Here is an 18,217-nt window from a genome sequence, read left to right as displayed (position 1 = left end):
GTTTATCATTGCTTTGAGAAAAAAGATTATTAATTTACCCCTTTTAGAAGGGAAGATATTGTCATTTATTGTGGGAATGTCATTTTCGAGCCTGAGACCTGAAAAACAGGCTTGGGGCTCAACAGGTTAAGGTTAGGATAAGTCAATGTAATGTCCCCTGAAGTAATGTATACATGGTATGTGTGTGTGTGTGAATAGGATGATTTTAAGATGTCTTTTTTCCAGAGATAATGGATTTCAAATTAAATTATGTCAGTGTACTCTTCTTTACGGTGGGGAGTAGTAGCTAACAGTTGTCTCTTTTCCTTCTTTAGGTTCCATTGCCATTGGATAAGATGAAATAAGATTGTGACTGTGTGCTGGATATCTTCAACATTGTTGTTATGATGCAAGGACCAGAAGGAATGCTACCAGGAGCTTATGTGTATGGACGCCTCTTCAAACCGACTCACCCTGTTTAGACATGAGAGATTAACTAAAGTCAACAGGGACGAATCAGTAAGATGCATCATCACCTTGACGACCAGCCCGATCAATAAGAAGCTCCGACTGATCTCAGCCGCTGGTCGGGCGTCTCATCAACAGTTTCTTGTCTTGTAGTTGTCTTCTTGCCACTCGCAAAACATGCGTCCTTCCCTTGCCACTGCAGTCCTGCCCCCCAGGACCCGCTCCCATAACCCACCCAACCTAGCAGTTGGGGGCCGTGAACACTTGTCAGCTCCACGGAGGCGCAGCCCCCACCTGAGGCACACGCTCAGCCCGGACAACCTGAGGACTCTGGCGGAGAGGGGGGGGGGCTGGCGGCGATAACGTCTCTGTCATCAGCAATCCTATCCGGCTTCCGCGGGCCAACAGTGACACTGACCTGGTGACGTCCCACAGCCGATCCTCCCTCACAGCCTCCACTGTGGAGCACACGCTGAACCGGGGCCAGAACCTGGTCATCTCCTGGGACATCAAGGAGGAAGTGGATGCTACCGACTGGATCGGGCTGTATCACATTGGTGAGACAATTATCTGTCTGTAGTTTCAGTAGAGCTGCAGTTAACAGTCCTGGGGAAACTCCAGGACAAACCTCAAGTTTTTCAAGACAAATACGAGCAGCCTCAACTCCTGAGGACAGGTTTGGGTCGAGTCACAGGCTTCCAATAGCAAATTGCATATGCAAATATGTACTACAAATATGATAAATGAAATCTATGCATATTCATATAAAGTCCTAATAAGTATGCAAAGTATGCAGTTATGCATATCATTTGTTCTTTATATTCTGGGACTTTAATTGGTTTTAAAACGGTTGGTAATCTTGAGAAGTTAATGTTTCTAGTCTTACGCTGATCTGTGCACAGTGTGAGATGGTCCATAATAAAGATCTTAGAGACCCTTTGTAAAATATATATTTTGGGTATATCAAATCCTGCAATTAAAAAATTCAAGCAGAAATCAGTTATTTGTCAAACTATCCCGACGTTTGAAATCACGCAAAGTCTTGAGTCAGAGTCAGTTAACTCAGTTGTCATGAGAACTGTTCTGTTATTATATCATATATAGGAAGTACCCTGCCTGTCCTCAGAGCTGTTCAGCTGATGATGGTTTATTGTTGAACTTAGAATAGCCGGGGTTAGTCTTGTGTAGAGCTTCCAACTCCAAGTCAATACTGCAACAGGAGCTGCTGAGACTCCACACTTTAGACTGGAGGCTGAGTCAACATGTAAGCGCTCTGCCTTGGTATACATAGCATACACACCATCACAACGCTTGCACTTCTGTGAGGGGAATGGGTGGTCTCCAATAATGTATGCTTACCCTGCTTAGAGACAGGAATTGGACAGGGGGAAATACACTGACCTGTGTGCTGATGGAGGCTATCAGTCTCTAACTGTCAGGCGGATCAGTGCATCGTGGTGAAAAGTAATACAGAGTGCAACAGCGTACGATCAGCATATTTGTTATTAAGAATATTTTACTTCTGTATTCCACCAGCTTTTGTAACTTAGTCTAGCATTCAGTATTCCTTTCCTATCTTTGGTGTACTCTCCATTAGGGCTGTGCGATTATGGCAAAAATAATAATCACGATTATTTGGTCAATAATTGATATCACGATTATTTTGACGATTATTCATTGACCATTTATTGAACTTTAAAACAAATAATATTTTACCAATAAACAAGATCAATAAATGTGTTGGAGCGCACTTCCAAAACCATACTAAACATATATTAATATGATAAATAAAAATAAATTAGACCAAAATAAATGAAATCAAATATGTTGCAGTGCACTGCACAACCTACTGAAAACTCCTTAACATATAGCCAACATTTTGGTAAAACATATTCATTATTCCACTCAGTTAAACGTTGAAGGCTGGCCAACCGTCATGGTCCAGAAGTAACAGGAAATAAATGTTGAACTACAATTTAAGACCAAATAAAAATGTTTAGGCCACCAAGGTCACACCATGCTGGTAGGGCTGCTCATGTCATCTCTTAAAGATTTTTTGCAAGAAACACCAGCCTGTTTACATGGTCTGGTTTCAGAGATGAGCGCAGGCAGGGGACGATATTGCCACCTGTACTGAAGACCCTCTCTGAAGAGGAACTTGTGGCAGTGCTGCCACATATGACACAGGAAAAAAAGAAAGACTCTGAAGAACCCTTTCTTTGCCATTATATAAAAATAGTGTTGCTACAAAAGTATAAATTAGGCTTACTAATAAGACAACTCAGATCTGAAGCTACACAGTAATCTGCTGCAGCAACAGTGCAATAAAAAAGACAACATTAATAGAATCAAACCCATTTTTTGTTGCATTTTATTAGAGTATAAAAAGAAATGCCTTTAAAATAGGATGCAAGCAACACTAGTTTCTGAACTGATAGACTATAATCAATTTAAACAGAACAGATCTTAATGTTTGCATTCTTATACCATTTTGTACAATAATTATCATGAATAAGTTCAAACAAACTAAAACTTACAGCAGATTAATAACGGTATCTAACTTGAGTTTTTATTATATCAAAAACCTGTTGAAATGCTGCTGTTATTTTTACTGTCCCACAAAAGTGCGTCGGCAGCCTCCAGGAAAGCTTCTTTCATAACTTCGCCGTCTTCGAAAGACTTCATGTGTTTCGCAAGAACGTGACTGACACGATAAGATGCTCTGGTAGCAGCCTTGCTCTTGTTGTTGGGCCTGGTGAAAATGGACTGCTGTGCATTTAGCTGTGCTCTCAGGCCCCTCCCCTTTTGGAGCGTAGGGCAGAATTAGGAGGGAGTTCCATCTCGTAGCGTTTGTGCACTGTTTTGAAATGCCGCTCCTAAATTACCCTTCTTCGATAAAGCCACGCTCGCATTGCAGATGAGACAGATGGACTTTGAATTGGAATAGATACAAAAATAATCATCCTCCCACTCGGAGTGAAAATTATATATTTTGGGCTTTTTTGCTTCTGCCATAATTGCGGTCTTGTGTGTGTGCGTACTGTCACTCCTGTTGACCATCCATGCTGTTGACACGGACAGCGAACTAGTGCACTGCTCACCAGCCACGCCCGGACACATGGGGTGAGGCCGGCCAATCACAAAGCTTTGATGCGTTCAAGTGCATTATTCTGGCACGGGAACATTATGTTAAAGGACATTAACGATAAAACAGAATATTGTTGTTCTATTTTTAGACACATCTCGCGATCGACTGGGAATCTCCCCGCGACCCTTCTTTTTAACTAGTTGCTGCTCTTGTTCTGACATCTTCGCTTGCGCTGAACACTCACAACACATGTCACTCCCACGTGGCCGAGTGGGCTTTTAGGGAGGGGCGAAAGCGCATCCAGCAAAATAATCGTATTTTGTCAATTATGCTGTTTTCATAATCGTCGCAAGCCATAATCGTAATCGCGATTTAAATACGATTAATTGCACAGCCCTACTCTCCATACTCTAATGTCACATTTCCACTGCATGCTCTTCTGAACCCCACTTTTTGTAGTACCGGGTTCTGAGCCGATACTAGAAGGTGGAGTCAAAACACTGCAGACCACTGATTGTTCAGATAAATCAAAACTTCTCTGAACATTTTTAACATTGACTTTAATTAATTAATTAATGCCAACAGATTAAACATAATTGTGTAAAATGAGTTCAATAATATAAAGTTGAACCTAAAATTATTTTAACATTATATAATTGCTTTCAACTAACTTAAAACAATTATGTTTAATCTGTTGATAATAATTTCATTAAAGTCAACATTTCAATTTTTTCAGTGTTGTACACAGCATGACAATTGTAATCGTTAAGCTAACAACAATAGTCCCTGTAATCTTTGTATCATAGTAAAACTACAACCCTACAATGACATTGTACAATTGATGGTGGCGGATTCAAGGATTCAGTGTTTCATTGAAGATGATGTCATAGGAGTTTCACGTGGCATCGCTATCAGCTGATAATCCTGACTACACTGGAATCCAGCCTCCTGACCCTCCTGCCCTCACAAATACAAGTATTCATTTGAAGACATTTATTTTTTCTTACAATGATTGAGTATGCAGAAGCAGCCAACTAACTGATCCCTTTCATTATTGCCCTCACATAAGTGTTCCTTTTCTCTGTCACAATACTGTAGCGATCCTGATAGGCTACTCAGGGTGTCACTTAGGCATCCCCCGTCTCTCTGCCAATCATAGAGCTGCACCGTGATGGTGGCTGAGGTGCGGGCCTGTGGTTGGTGGAGCGGACGGGGGAGGGCGGGGAGTTGTGACGTGGACAGTGCTATATCTTGTGGTTGGTTTAGGAAATAAGTTAGTGTGCGGTAGAACCCACGAAGTGTACTTGACCTGTTATCATCTGTCTTCAAATACGAGTTATTAAAGCCTAATAACTACAAGCCTGTCTCCGACTCATCTTGGGAACGTTACATTGGTGTCAGAAGTGAACTTTTCGAACAAGGGACGTCTATCCGGACGAGAGTCGTAACTGCGTCACGGAGCTAGCCGGTAAGCTAGCGGGGATGGATAAGTTCAGCAAGATGGGAGTGAAGCAGGAACACAGTAGTGATGAAGAGGAAGATGGAGCATGCGGGTGGTCGAAGGACATGAGAGAGGAGTTCATGAGTGCACGGGAGGTGAGAGAGCGCCTGAGAGAGTCGGCGGTGAGGATGGCTAGAGACGCGGGAATGTCTCCGTCTTCTGCGACAGTTCGCGCCATTTCCAAGCTGGAGGTAAACAACAATGGCGGCGCCCATCAACCCGCAGCAGCCGCCGCCGGGTCAGTGAAAACACCCAAATTCTCGGGTAAGGCAGACTGGGAGGCTTTTCATGCCCAATTTGAACTGCTTGCTCATGCCGGGGGGTTGTCAGTAGAGACTAAAGCACTACAGCTAGCTTTGTGCCTCACAGAAGAGGCTCTTTCATGTCTGCTACTACTTAGCCCTGTGGACCGACTCAGCTATGGAGCGTTAGCGGGGGCTTTGAAGAGGCGGTTTGGACAGTGTTTCCCGCCAGAGCTGCTCCGGAACGAGTTGAGTAACCGCTGTAGAGAGTTTGGAGAGACGCTGCGTGCACTGGCTAACAACGTGGAGAGCCTGACGCGGCGGGCGTATGCACACATGCCACCCGGAGTACAGAGTGAGCTGGCACGTGATCAGTTCATCAGGGCCCTCCGGCCTGCGGACTTGAGGGTCGAGGTACAGCTGCAGCATCCACAGTCCTTACAGGCGGCCTTGGAGATGGCTGTGGAGAGGGAGAACGTGTGGAGTGGAGCTGCTAGGAGCGGCGGAGTGCCGGCGGTGAGGAGCTGCAGGGAGGAGGAGAAGCCTGCATGGGTTACCGAGCTGACAGAGATGATAAGGGCTGTTTCTCTGCAGCCAACACACAGACCAGACACCAGAGTCTGCTGGGAGTGTGGTCAGCCAGGACATTTTGCCAGAGACTGCACCAAGGCTCGGCGACGCCAGGGAAACGACGGGGGGCCCGCATAGAGGAGGATATGTGGAACCAAGCCCGAAGACTCCCCAAACAAACCACAGCTTTATTGCCACCGACTCAGACATCCGCGGAGGGAGCCCGACAGCACAGCAGGGGGAGCCAGACTCTACGCCCTCCTGAAAAAGATGACAGCACCGGAGTGGAGCCTGTCGTCGCGGTGGGCCGTGCTGGTGGGCCGTGCTGGTGGGGACTCCTGCTATGTCCCTGTCGAGGTGGAGGGGGTGCCCTGCGATGCACTGGTGGACACAGGCTCTACAGTAACCCTGGTGAGAGCAGAGGTGTTGCCCAGTGGGACTATGTTCGAGCCGACAGCGGTGCGTCTGCGCACAGTCACCGGAGAGTTGGCGGCTATGAAAGGAAGAGGAGTGCTGTCTGTGTCGGTGGGGGGAGTGGAAGTGCGGCACCCCGTGTGGATAGCGGATGTACAGGACCCGTGCATTCTGGGTTTGGACTTTCTGAAGGCGACGGGCTGCCTCCTTGATCTTCAAGCCGGCACAGTGAGTTTCGGGGGGGGGGCCTGTAATTACTATGACCCGTGTCCACAACCCTGCTGAGCCTGCGGGGAGACCCCCGACACCCACCGTGAGTACCCTAGACACGGAAGCAAACCCTCCCTCCCTTCCTGTACCCACGGTGACGCCCACTCAGGACAATTCCCCACCTGTCACCCCCGGGCTGCGCCACCCGAGCACAGCCCCCCCCCAAGTACCCCAGACGGAGGTAGAAGAGGCTCGGTCTGCAGTATTGGAGGTGTGGAGGAAGAACTGTGGCGGCCTGAATCCCGAGCAGCAGGAGCAATTGGGGCAGCTCCTGCTAGAGTTCCAGAGCAGTTTCGCCATGAAGGAGGAGGAGGTGGGCCGAACGCATCTGGTGGAACACGAGATCGATACGGGGGACTCGCGGCCCATCAAGGTGTCGCCCGCGGCGACTCCCCCTGACTCGTCAGCAGGCTTGCGACGAGGCAGTGCAGAGCATGCTGCAGGCAGACATCATCGAGCCCTCAGACAGCCCAGCACCAATAGTCATGGTCCCGAAGAAGACAGGGGGCTGGCCGCTGTGCTCAGACTACAGACCGGTGAACGGGGTCACCAAGAAGGATTCATACCCCCTTCCCCGCATCGATGAGTCCCTGGACCTGGTCGCAGTGTCGTCGTGGTTCTCTTCCTTGGACCTCCGCAGCGGGTATTACCAAGTCCCTCTTGCCCCGGAGGCCAGACCAAAAACGGCTTTCTGCACCGGCCGAGGACTATGGCAGTTCAAGGTCCTCAGTTTTGGGCTGTGTAATTCCCCGGCCACCTTTGTGCGGTTGATGGACAGGGTGCTGTCTGGGATTCCCCGCCAACAGTGTTTGGTTTACCTGGACGACATCCTGGTGCATGGCAGCTCGTTTGAGGCGGCCCTGGGATCGCTAAAAGTGGTGCTGGAGAGGATCAGAGCCGCTGGGTTGAAGCTACATCCAGATAAGTGCCATTTCCTACAGAGAGAGGTCACCTTCCTGGGCCACAAAGTGGGGGGGGAGGGCATCGGCACCCTGCACGAGAAAGTGCAGGCGGTCACAGGCTGGCCAAATCCTCGCAACCAGAAACAGCTCAAGAGTTTCCTGGGCCTGGCCTCGTACTACAGGAAGTTTGTACGGGTTTTGCCTGCATTGCCGCACCCCTGTTCCAGCTGCTGCAGAAGGACAGGGAGTTCCTGTGGTCTGAACAATGTCAAGCAGCGTTTGACGGCCTTCGGCGTGCCCTGAGCGAAGCCCCGGTTCTCGTCCCAGCCAACCCCCGGCTGCCGTTCACCCTGGACACCGACGCTAGCGGCGTTGGGGTAGGCGGAGTGCTATCCCAGACTACACCAGAGGGGGAGCGGGTGGTGGCATACTTCAGCCGGGCGTTCAACAAAGCGGAGCGACGATACTGCGTTACCCGCAGAGAACTTTTGGCAGTGGTGCTGTCCATCAAGCACTTTAAGTACTACCTGTGCGGGCAAGCGTTCACGGTGAGGACGGATCACTCTGCATTACAGTGGCTCATGACGTTCAAAGAGCCAGAAGGGCAGGTCGCCAAGTGGCTAGAAGAGTTCCAATCGTTCGACTTCAGGGTGGAGCACCGGGCTGGGGTGCGCCACACCAATGCAGACGCCCTCTCCCACTACTGCGAGAAGAGAGAGACTCGCGAAAAGGAGCTGCTGGAGGAGGACACCGTCTGTGCGGCAGCGCAGCAAGTGGAGGAGGCTATCTGCAGGGAGCTCCAGACAGTGGATGCGTCAGAGTGGAAGCAACAGCAAGAGCTGGATGCCGTTCTTCAGCCTGTACTGCAGTGGGTTGAGTCGCAGCAGCGGCCACCGTGGGAGGAAGTGGCAGCGCTCTCCAAAGCAACAAAGGGGCTGTGGTCTCAGTTTGAGTCTCTACGTCTGTCAGGGCGTACTGCAGCGGGCGTGGAAGGAGCCAGCAACGGGGGAGAAGAGGTGGCAAGTGGTGGTTCCTAGGGTCCTGCAAGGGGTCGTACTCAAGGCCATGCATGGCACGGCAGGCTCTGGTCACTTTGGAGTCACTAAGACCCTCCGCCGCCTTCGTCAGGGCTGCTACTGGGGACAGTGCAGGAGGGATGTCGAAGACTTCTATCGCCGCTGTGATCCGTGTACGGCACGGAAGGGCCCCCCGGGGCGTTCCCATGCTCTGCTGCAACAATCTCCCGTCGGGGACCCGATGGAGAGAGTAGCGGTTGATGTGGTGGGGCCGCTACCCTTGTCAAACAGGGGTAACCGCTACGTTCTCACGGCCATAGACTACTTCACAAAGTGGACAGAGGCGTATGCGCTCCCTGACCAAGAAGCAGAGACAGTCGCGGATGCCTTGGTGTCCGGCATGTTCAGCCGGTTTGGAGTACCGGAGACCCTGCACAGTGACCAGGGGAGGAATTTCGAGTCCCGGGTGTTCGCCTCCATGTGCTCTCAACTGGGCATTCACAAAACACGCACCTCCCCCCTGCGACCACAGAGCGACGGACTAGTAGAGAGATTTCATCGCACCATGGGACAGCAGCTGGCCATCCTCACGTCGCGGCATCAGCGCGACTGGGACGAGCATCTGCCCCTAGTGCTCATGGCATGTCGGTCTGCAGTCCAGGAGTCATCAGCCTGTTCGCCGGCCCTCCTCATGCTGGGGAGAGAGCTTCGAACCCCTGCGGTGTTGGCGTTTGGTCGGCCACCAGATTCCCTAGACACGCCTCCTGGTCCTGAGTACGCAAGGAGGCTGCAGGACCGGCTTGAGTCCGCTCATGCCTTTGCCCGCGAGCAGCAGAAAAGTGCTGCGGTGAGACAGAAGCGGATCTACGACATCAGGACCAGAGGGCAGCATTTCCGGGCCGAGGAACTGGTTTGGGTCTACAGCCCACAACGAACGAAAGGCCGGTGCCCAAAGTTGGACAGTCAGTGGGTGGGTCCTTGCCGAGTACTGGAGAGGGTGGGGGAAGTGGTCTACAGGGTGCAGCTGCCACCAAAGGGGAGAAAAGTGGTGCTCCACAGAGACAGGCTGGCTCCGTACAGAGGCGTCGCTTCCCCACAGACCGAAGAAACCTCGGGACACACAGACGTCCCATCGACATCCCTCCGCAGACCCCCCGGCGGACAGAGCAGCAGTCCCCCATCAAGGACTGAGAGTCCCCCCAGTCTTTCGGCGCCTGGGCCAGATCCGGCAACCCCAGCCCCCCTGCCGAGAAGGCAGACACGACCCCCGGGTCGTTTCAGAGACTTTGTGTGGTAGTAAGGTTATAGTGAGACCCCCCAGTTCCTGTAGAGGGCAAGAATGCGCCCTGGTCTCACTGGAAGGGATGGTAGTCCACCCAGCTCTTCCTAGTCAAAGTGCAGTGTGTAGGTGTAGTGTGGGGCTGTGTTTAGTTGTTCCTCGTAGGCGAGGAATTTTGTAGTGGGGGGGTAGACACTATAGAGGGCTGGGATTGTGGTGGGTTTTCTGTGTTTTCAAAGGCTACTGGTTTGGTTGGGGACAGCCAGTGGGGTAGTCCCTGCAGTGAGCTGGAGAGGGTGGGGGGAGTGTTTTGTACTGTGTTTTATATGTTCCTCGTGGGCGAGGAACTTTGTAGTGGGGGGGTAGTGTAGCGATCCTGACAGGCTACTCAGGGTGTCACTTAGGCATCCCCCGTCTCTCTGCCAATCATAGAGCTGCACCGTGATGGTGGCTGAGGTGCGGGCCTGTGGTTGGTGGAGCGGACGGGGGAGGGCGGGGAGTTGTGACGTGGACAGTGCTATATCTTGTGGTTGGTTTAGGAAATAAGTTAGTGTGCGGTAGAACCCACGAAGTGTACTTGACCTGTTATCATCTGTCTTCAAATACGAGTTATTAAAGCCTAATAACTACAAGCCTGTCTCCGACTCATCTTGGGAACGTTACAATACTGTAGATACATGTCTTAAAGGTCCCATGTCATGCTTTTCCGGTTATTACCCATCCCCTTGTGTGTTATGAAGGTTTTATGCATGTAAACGGTATGCAGAGTCACAAACCCTCAAAGTACACCCTGTAGGGCAGGGGTGTCAAACTCAAGGCCCGGGGGCCAAATCCGGCCCGCGAGCTAATTTTATGTGGCCCGCAAGAGCTTGCAAAGAATATAATATACAATACAATTGGTGTAATTGTTGAATATTTACTTTCAATTATTTGCCCTAGAGCAGTGGTTCCCAAAGTTTTTGTGCCCAAGGCACACCAAAGGACAAGTACAAATCTCAAGGCACACCTATTGTGCAAAATAGCCCTTATAACACGTGTTATCACTCATATCATGTAAAATATCTGTAAATGTGCATAATTATTTACTAATGCCAAATAAAATGTGACAAAGACAACTATATTACTCGTGAAATATTTATTAACGAAATATTTCAGAAATTAATTAATTAAACTTTATCAAATTAGGCTTCATCAAAGCAGCAACACACTCATTTAAACCAGACAGGTCACAACATTTAAAATGAGGCAAAGGAAACTCAGCAGAAATTCAGCACAGAGAACTGTCAATGCAAGGAAGCTGCATTGTCCATGGTCCTGAACTACAAATTATAAATGTAACATTTCAGCAATCAGCATTGAAACATGTGCTATTGTAAATATTTGCCGACTTACAAATTAGTGAGCTACATGTGCCTGATGGGGCGTGCAATTGTTTTTTAATCCTTGGTGGCACTGAGGAGAGGGCCACTCGCAAGTCCTGTTCAACAGAGCCGTGACCTCCTGTTGTTCTTCATGTAAATCATAGTAGAGAACGCCAACTCCAGAGATGGGGTCGTTACTAAAAATTTTTAATATATTACATATTACTTTAAAAAAAAATATATATATATATACTACACTAATATATTACACTACTTCGTTACTATGTACATAAAGTAACTCGTTACTTTACTCGAGCACGTACAAACTGCGCATGCGTGAGTGGCAATAACTCTCCTTACCAGCAGGCGGCGGTAGTGTGTATTTGTCATTCAAAACAGGCAACAACCGGAAGACAGAGAAGAAGAACAGACTACGTGATATAAACAAACAACAAATAGCATGTGCGGTAGCTTCACCTTAGCATGTGTTCTTTGCAGGTGCTTGTTGAGGTTTGACGTGGTGTTTCCAGCAGTGGATAACAGCTTCTGGCCTGGACACAGTTTGCACCTCACCGTCACATTCCTGTCTATTCTTCGGACGAACTCAAAATAATGGCCATACCTCCACCCTTCGAAAGTTATCGCTGACTCAGCCATGTTTGTGCAGCACTGCACGTGGAGATGTGGACGCGCAAGTCGCGCAGATTATGTACATATAAACCTACAAAGTACTGATATAGTACATTAAAAAATAATTATTTTTGTGTAGTTGTATATTGCAATAATAACATATGGTTGTCACAAAATCCCACGGCACACCCGGACTTGCCTCACGGCACACCAGTGTGCCGCGGCACACCGTTTGGGAACCACTGCCCTAGACTTAGTTATTTAGGAAGATCTGATAATAGATTTACCAGATCTGATAATAATCCAATGCAGGCCAACAATGTAATATAATACATTATTTAATATATATTATATATTTACATAGGCTATGTATATTTATGTAAATTACAACTGGCCCTTTGAGTGCAACCATAATGCTGATGTGGCCCGGGGTGAAATTGAGTTTGACACCCCTGCTGTAGGGAGTAAAACTCTAACACAGAAAATACCAGTCTATGCTGCCCCAGAACGCCTCGTTGGAGATTTCTCTTTTTCTTCCTGGGTACAGTGACGTGCCCATACCCAAATGGACCCATTGGTCCAAATGGACCAATCCCTGGAGCCGTTACGTCCGCGGAGCCGTTAGGTTACACACACACACACACACACACACACACACACACACACACACACACACACACACACACACACACACACACACACACCACACACACACACACACACACACACACACACACACACACACACACACACACACACACACACACACACAATCTTTTCTCAGCTGCTGCTCCGCCGATTTCTCCTCCCTGAGACGACGGGACGCGGCGAGGCTGTGAGTCGGTGTGTGCACACCATAGACTGTATATATAAATGGACGTAGTGTCCGTGACGTCACCCATAGGATTCTGCAGAGTTGTCGTGAAGCCCTTAGTAGGCGGAGTCGGCCACTAACGGCTCGACAGTGACGTCAGAGTCTAATCCCGCCTAAAATAAGGGCAAAGAGGCGGAGCCGAGGCGGGACCTGCTGCCTCCGAACTGGAAGTAAACAGAGCTAGCTCAGACTAAGAAGCTAAGCTAACATGAAATACATGCATACCAAGTTACTGCTAACAGTGTAGTTCCCCTATATAAACGTTACATTCATAATCAAATGAGACAATCTGCAAGAGAATTAGCTATATTTTGTTATTCTTAATGCTTGTCATTCACACGTTGAGAAAAGACGGACTCCACTGTTTGTAGATGTATGTGCATTAATAAACAAGGCAAGGCAGGCTGTGTCTCAACGCGGTGTATTCACATTGAGCAGGCAATCATACAACTGAGGTATATTACGTGAGGCAGATATATATATAACACAGGCACAATACGTCCACAGGGTGGAGCTGCAACCTAGCCTAAACCACCCTGTAACATCTCCCTTCCTTTTGTTAAGTAACAACACAGGATCAATACTGCCATTAAACTGTTGACCTTCAATCAGAACATTAATCAAATGATTTCAACAACAAATAGTGCACATAGCAGAGACACTTAAATAATAGCCGGATCCGAACACATCAGCAATAAAACTCAGAACAATCAATCACATTTGTTTTACAATCTCTCCACTTCCTTTTTTTTTTCAATCTTTATCGTCCATGTGTGTTTGAGTGCGCACAGTCCAAGTGTGTGTGTGTGTGTGTGTGTGTGAGCTAGAGGTCAAGTCTGTCAGGAGGTCTAATCAGCCGTCCGCTCCGGGAGAAAGCCCGGCCCTGTAACTCAAGGCATGGTGTATCCCCAGTCTGCGGGGAAAAACCGCGACAACCCCGGGGGTGATGGCCTTGGAGACTCCTCGGGGATGCCGACGACCTCTCTGGCGCTCCCCACACTCGCAGGCTGCTCCGGGGCCGATTCTGGGAGAACTGACGGCTGGAGAAGGGCCGCCTCTGCTGGTCGAAGATCAACCCTGTTGCGCCGATACGTGGTCCCCTCCACACCGACCAGATAGGACCAGAGTCCCAACTGCTGAAGGCACACACCTCTCCTCCATCGGCCCGTCCTGTCTCCTGGGAGTGGCTTCATCCGTATGGGCTGGCCGACGTTCAGCTCCGGCAGATCCTTGGCAGATCTGTCATATGTCAGCTTTGCTGCTTGATGTTTCATTTTCAGCTTGTCAGGAACACCCATGACGACCTGAGGCACCAGTGGCTGGTCGGCCACAGGGAGAAGGGTTCTCAGTCTCCGCGACATAAGCCGCTGTGCTGGGCTGCAATGCATACCCTCAGTGGGCGTATTTCTCCAATGCAATATGGCCATCCAGGGGTCCTCTTTGGCACGGTCTGCCCTTCTGCACAGGCTCTTTACAATTTTCACTGCTGACTCTGCTTTGCCGTTAGCCTTTGGGTGCCTCGGTGAGGACATGACATGCTCAAAACCCCACTCTCTCGCAAACGCCCGGAACTCTCCACCGGCAAACTGGCCTCCACCATCAGAAATGGCCCTGTCTGGGACACCGTAGCGTGCAAACTGTGCCTTGCATCTACGGATCGTGGTGTCCGCTGATAGGTCAGGGAGCAGGTCGATCTCCCAAAAGTCAGAATAATGGTCCACCACGAGCAAGAAGTTCTGTGCTGCGTAGCTGTACAGATCCATGCTTACTAGCTGCCAGGGACGTGTGGGGAGCGGGTGTGACATCATAGTCTCTTTCTGTTGTTCGTGTGCATACTCATTGCACACAGAGCACTTTTGCACATAATCCTTGACTTCCCCTTGCATACCGGACCAGTAAAGTGTATCACGGGCCTGCCTGTAGCACGCCTCGCCCCCCACGTGGTTGTAGTGGATCCGTCTCAGCATTTCCGGGCGCATAGCTTTTGGAATGATGACCCGCTGTCTCCTGAAGAGCACGCCATCCTGTGCACTTATCTCATCTCTGATGGCCCAGTAGTCCCTGACGGCTACAGGGGTCTCATCTTTGTGTCCTGGCCATCCCTTCAGCACGACAGACTTAAGTGTTAAGACACACATCCTCCTCAGTGTGTGTCCGAATCTGTGCCAGGCGTTGGCTGCTGACATTTAAATAGTCTGCCTGCTGAATGGCCGCCGTGTCACCCTGCTCCTGCTGCATGGTGCAGACCATTTCACGTTGGTACAGTGTGTCTGTTCTCTGTGGCGGGGTGGTGGCTCTGCTGAGCGTGTCACCTATGTACATCTCAGGGCCTGGCTTGTATACCACCGCAAGGCAGTAGTTCTGAAGTGTGAAGAGCATGCTCTGAAGGTGCTTTGGTGCACTGAGGAGGGGCTTGGTGAAGATGGACACCAGCGGGCGGTGGTCGGTCTCTGCAGTCACATCACCCCTCCCATATATGTAGTAGTGGAAGCGTTGGCAGGCGAATACGATGCTCAGGCACTCCTTTTCAATCTGTGCGTAATTTTGCTCTGTTTGGGTCAATGCCCGGGAGGCGAATGCGACAGGCTGTCCCCCTTGAAGCAAGCAGCAACCCAGACCCGCCTGACTGTAGTCGCTCTGTACGGCGACTGGCTTGCGGACGTCATAGTACCTTAGGACTGGCACCGCCGTGACCAGTGCCTTGATTTCCTTCATGGCGGCATCATGTTTGGGCAGCCAGTGCCACATCACATCCTTGTCCAGCAGTCTCCTCAGCGGCTCACATACCGCTGACAAGCGTGGCATGAATCTGGACAGATAGTTCACAAATCCGACACACACCACACACAGCTGACCCTGAAAAAGTCAGGGCGGTTCTGGACATGCCAAACCCCACAGACGCAAAAGGGGTCCGGCATGTCCAGAACCGCCCTGACTTTTTCAGGGTCAGCCTTGAGGCCCTCCGCGGACAGTATGTGGCCGTGGAAGCGGACCTCCTTCACTCGGAACTGCAGCTTTTTCAGGCCCAGTCTCAGCTTTACTTCCCTGCATCTGTCCATCAGAGCGATGAGGTTTGTGTCATGGTCGCGATTGGCCTCATCCTCTGTGTCCCCACAGCCGACTATAAGGATGTCATCGGCTATGGGCTCAATCCCTGTCAAGCCGGCCAGCTGCTCATGCTGCTCATGCTCACTATATCTGTAAAGCGTCTTTGAGCACCTGTAAAAGCGCTAACAAATTAAATCTATTATTATTATTATTATGCTGCTTCCTTTGATACAGCTCCGGGGCAACTGACACACCGAAAGGGAGTTTTAGCCAGCGTTTCCTACCCCACGGTGTCCAGAATGTTGTCATCAGGCTGCTTTCTTCATCCAAGCGGCACTGCAGGAATGCATCACGTGCATCCACCAGGGTGAATATACGTGCCTTCGGCAGTGTTAGGTTTCCCGAGAAGTGACTGGAGATGAGAACCCGCTATGCAAGCACTACAACTGAGACTGTGGTGAAGTGTCAAAAAGGCTTTATTTTGTCCACGACACTGACAAGGAGTTGACGAAGCACACGTAGAGGGAAGACGTAGAGCTGGCCTGCTCTGGAGGGGAGGCTGGACGTGGCAGGCAGAGCGGCTGGAGTATGTGGATCTGGAACAGGAAAAACAAGCAGGATTAGGAAATGATCTCCCTTCACTAGGAGCATCAAAAAAGTCACTAGGAAAAAACACTAGTAGGTCTGGACGATAGTTTACCACTGAAGAATAAACGAAGAACTGGCGAAGTCTGAAGATGGGAACCAGGGTTTTAAGCAGGTGCAGGTGAATAGTGGCAATCAGTGAGATGAGCAGCAGCTGAGGAGGTGAGTTGGCGGGAATCGGAATGTAGGTAGCCACGCCCAGCCAGGGAGACAGACACACAGACATACAGACAAAACAAACACAGGGGAAAAAGAAGGAGGAAGTACTGCAGATCCTCACAGGCAGCTTATACAACACGTCATCTAAAGTGGGCATAAGGTAGTGGGACCGTTTCAGAGCACGGTTGAGAGGCTTCGGGTCAATGCATAGTCTCAATTTGTCTGGCTTTTTCACTATGACTAGATTGCTAATCCAGTCCGTGGGTTGAGTGACTGTGGTCAAGTGTCCCTCCTCTTCATATCGATCAAGCTGAGCCTTAACAGCTGCCTTGAGAGCCACTGGAACGTTCCTGGGAGCACACTGCACCAGTGCCACAGTGCTGTCCAGCTCAAAGTGAATATCACCGGGCAGAGACTCAACAGGGCTGGTGAACACGTCGTGGTAGATGCTGACCAGACACTCCTTGGTCAGGTCTCCATTCCTGCAGTGCTCCACCTTATTCAGCTCCTCAGGAATGGTGAAGCGTATCTGACCAAGTCTCTCACATGTCTCACCCGAAAGCAAGGGCCTCTGGCCAGTATGCACAATCTCAAAGTCCAGTCTGTGCATCTTACCCCTAATGACGCATTGTGTGCTGTACACACCTAATGAGCTCATCCACTCACTGTTGTATAGTTTTAATCTGGTGAGACTCTTCAGAAGAGGTGTTCTAGGCGCCAGTCTCGTCTTGTCCTTGATGCTCAACACATTGCAAGTGGCTCCAGAGTCGAGCTGGCACCTCTGAACCCCACTTTGCAGTGGCAGGTTGACAAACCACTTTTTACCTTGAGTGTTCACAGCCCCCACGCTCTCCGCTGTGTAGACGTCTCTCTCATCGCTGTCCTCCAGTTCCCCTGGCAACGGGTCATCCACAGCATTCAACTGGCGTGCCTGCTGGCCTCTTTTCATGCATACTTTTGCAAAATGGTTAGCAGTGCCACACGAGCGGCACGATTTACCAAAAGCAGGGCACAGGTCCCGTCCACGCTTGTGCCGTGTGCCACAGTACTTGCATTCGCCAGCGTCTCTCATGCTCTGTGGTTGTGCAGATGTGTTGGTGGACTCGGATGGCCTACTGGCAGACCTCCGTCCATATCGCTGTCCTGTGTGGCATTAATGCTGTCCCCAGGTCCAGAGCTGCCCAGTGACATGGTTTTTAACTTGCTGTCCATGACCTCGGCTGCACGGCAAATGTTAATGGCCTCGTCCAATTTAAGGTCCTTTTCCCTTAGTAAGCGACGTCTAGCACCCTCGTCAGTTATCCCGAGAACAAGCGTGTCCCTTATGAGTTCATCTTTTATAGCTCCATATTCACAAGAGGCAGCCTTTTCCCTCAGCCTGGTAGCAAACGCATCAAAGAGCTCTCCATCCTCTTGTTTAAGGTTGCCAAAAACGTACCTCTCAAAGATTACATTCTTTGCGGGTGTGAAGTATTGCTCCAGTGCCACCAGTATAGCACCCGCATCTTTTTGTTGGTCCGCGGTGAGTCCCAGGTTGTGTTTGTAAACATGTCGGCAGTCGTTCCCCATTAGCCTCCTGAGCGCAGCTGCTTGTACCGGCTTTACTTTCTCGCTGAGCCCGGTCGCAAGCAGATAATCCTCAAATTCTGCTCGAAAGCTCACCCAGTTGCCGTGGATGTCTCCCGCCATCTTCATAGACTCCGGAGGTGGGATGCTGGATGCCATTGTTCCAACGTGACGCTAATGCTAACAGGCTAACTGAAACTGCTAA

General features: G+C 50.0%; 1 protein-coding gene across 1 annotated transcript in view; it reads left to right on the top strand.

Annotated features, from left to right (window-relative positions):
* The first annotated feature begins 318 nt into the window (after positions 1-318).
* hecw2a (HECT, C2 and WW domain containing E3 ubiquitin protein ligase 2a) overlaps positions 319-18,217 on the top strand; it is a 71,841-nt gene continuing 53,942 nt past the window's right edge. The window contains 2 exon segments of the mRNA XM_034202054.1: positions 319-791; positions 793-1,004. Coding sequence (XP_034057945.1) covers positions 625-791; positions 793-1,004 — 379 coding nt within the window. The 5' untranslated portion in view covers positions 319-624.

This window comes from Gymnodraco acuticeps, unplaced genomic scaffold (genome assembly GCF_902827175.1).
Source record: "Gymnodraco acuticeps unplaced genomic scaffold, fGymAcu1.1, whole genome shotgun sequence".
NCBI lineage: Eukaryota > Metazoa > Chordata > Actinopteri > Perciformes > Bathydraconidae > Gymnodraco > Gymnodraco acuticeps.
Note: the sequence above shows the minus strand (reverse complement) of the source record. Positions and strands in the feature narration are given on the sequence as shown.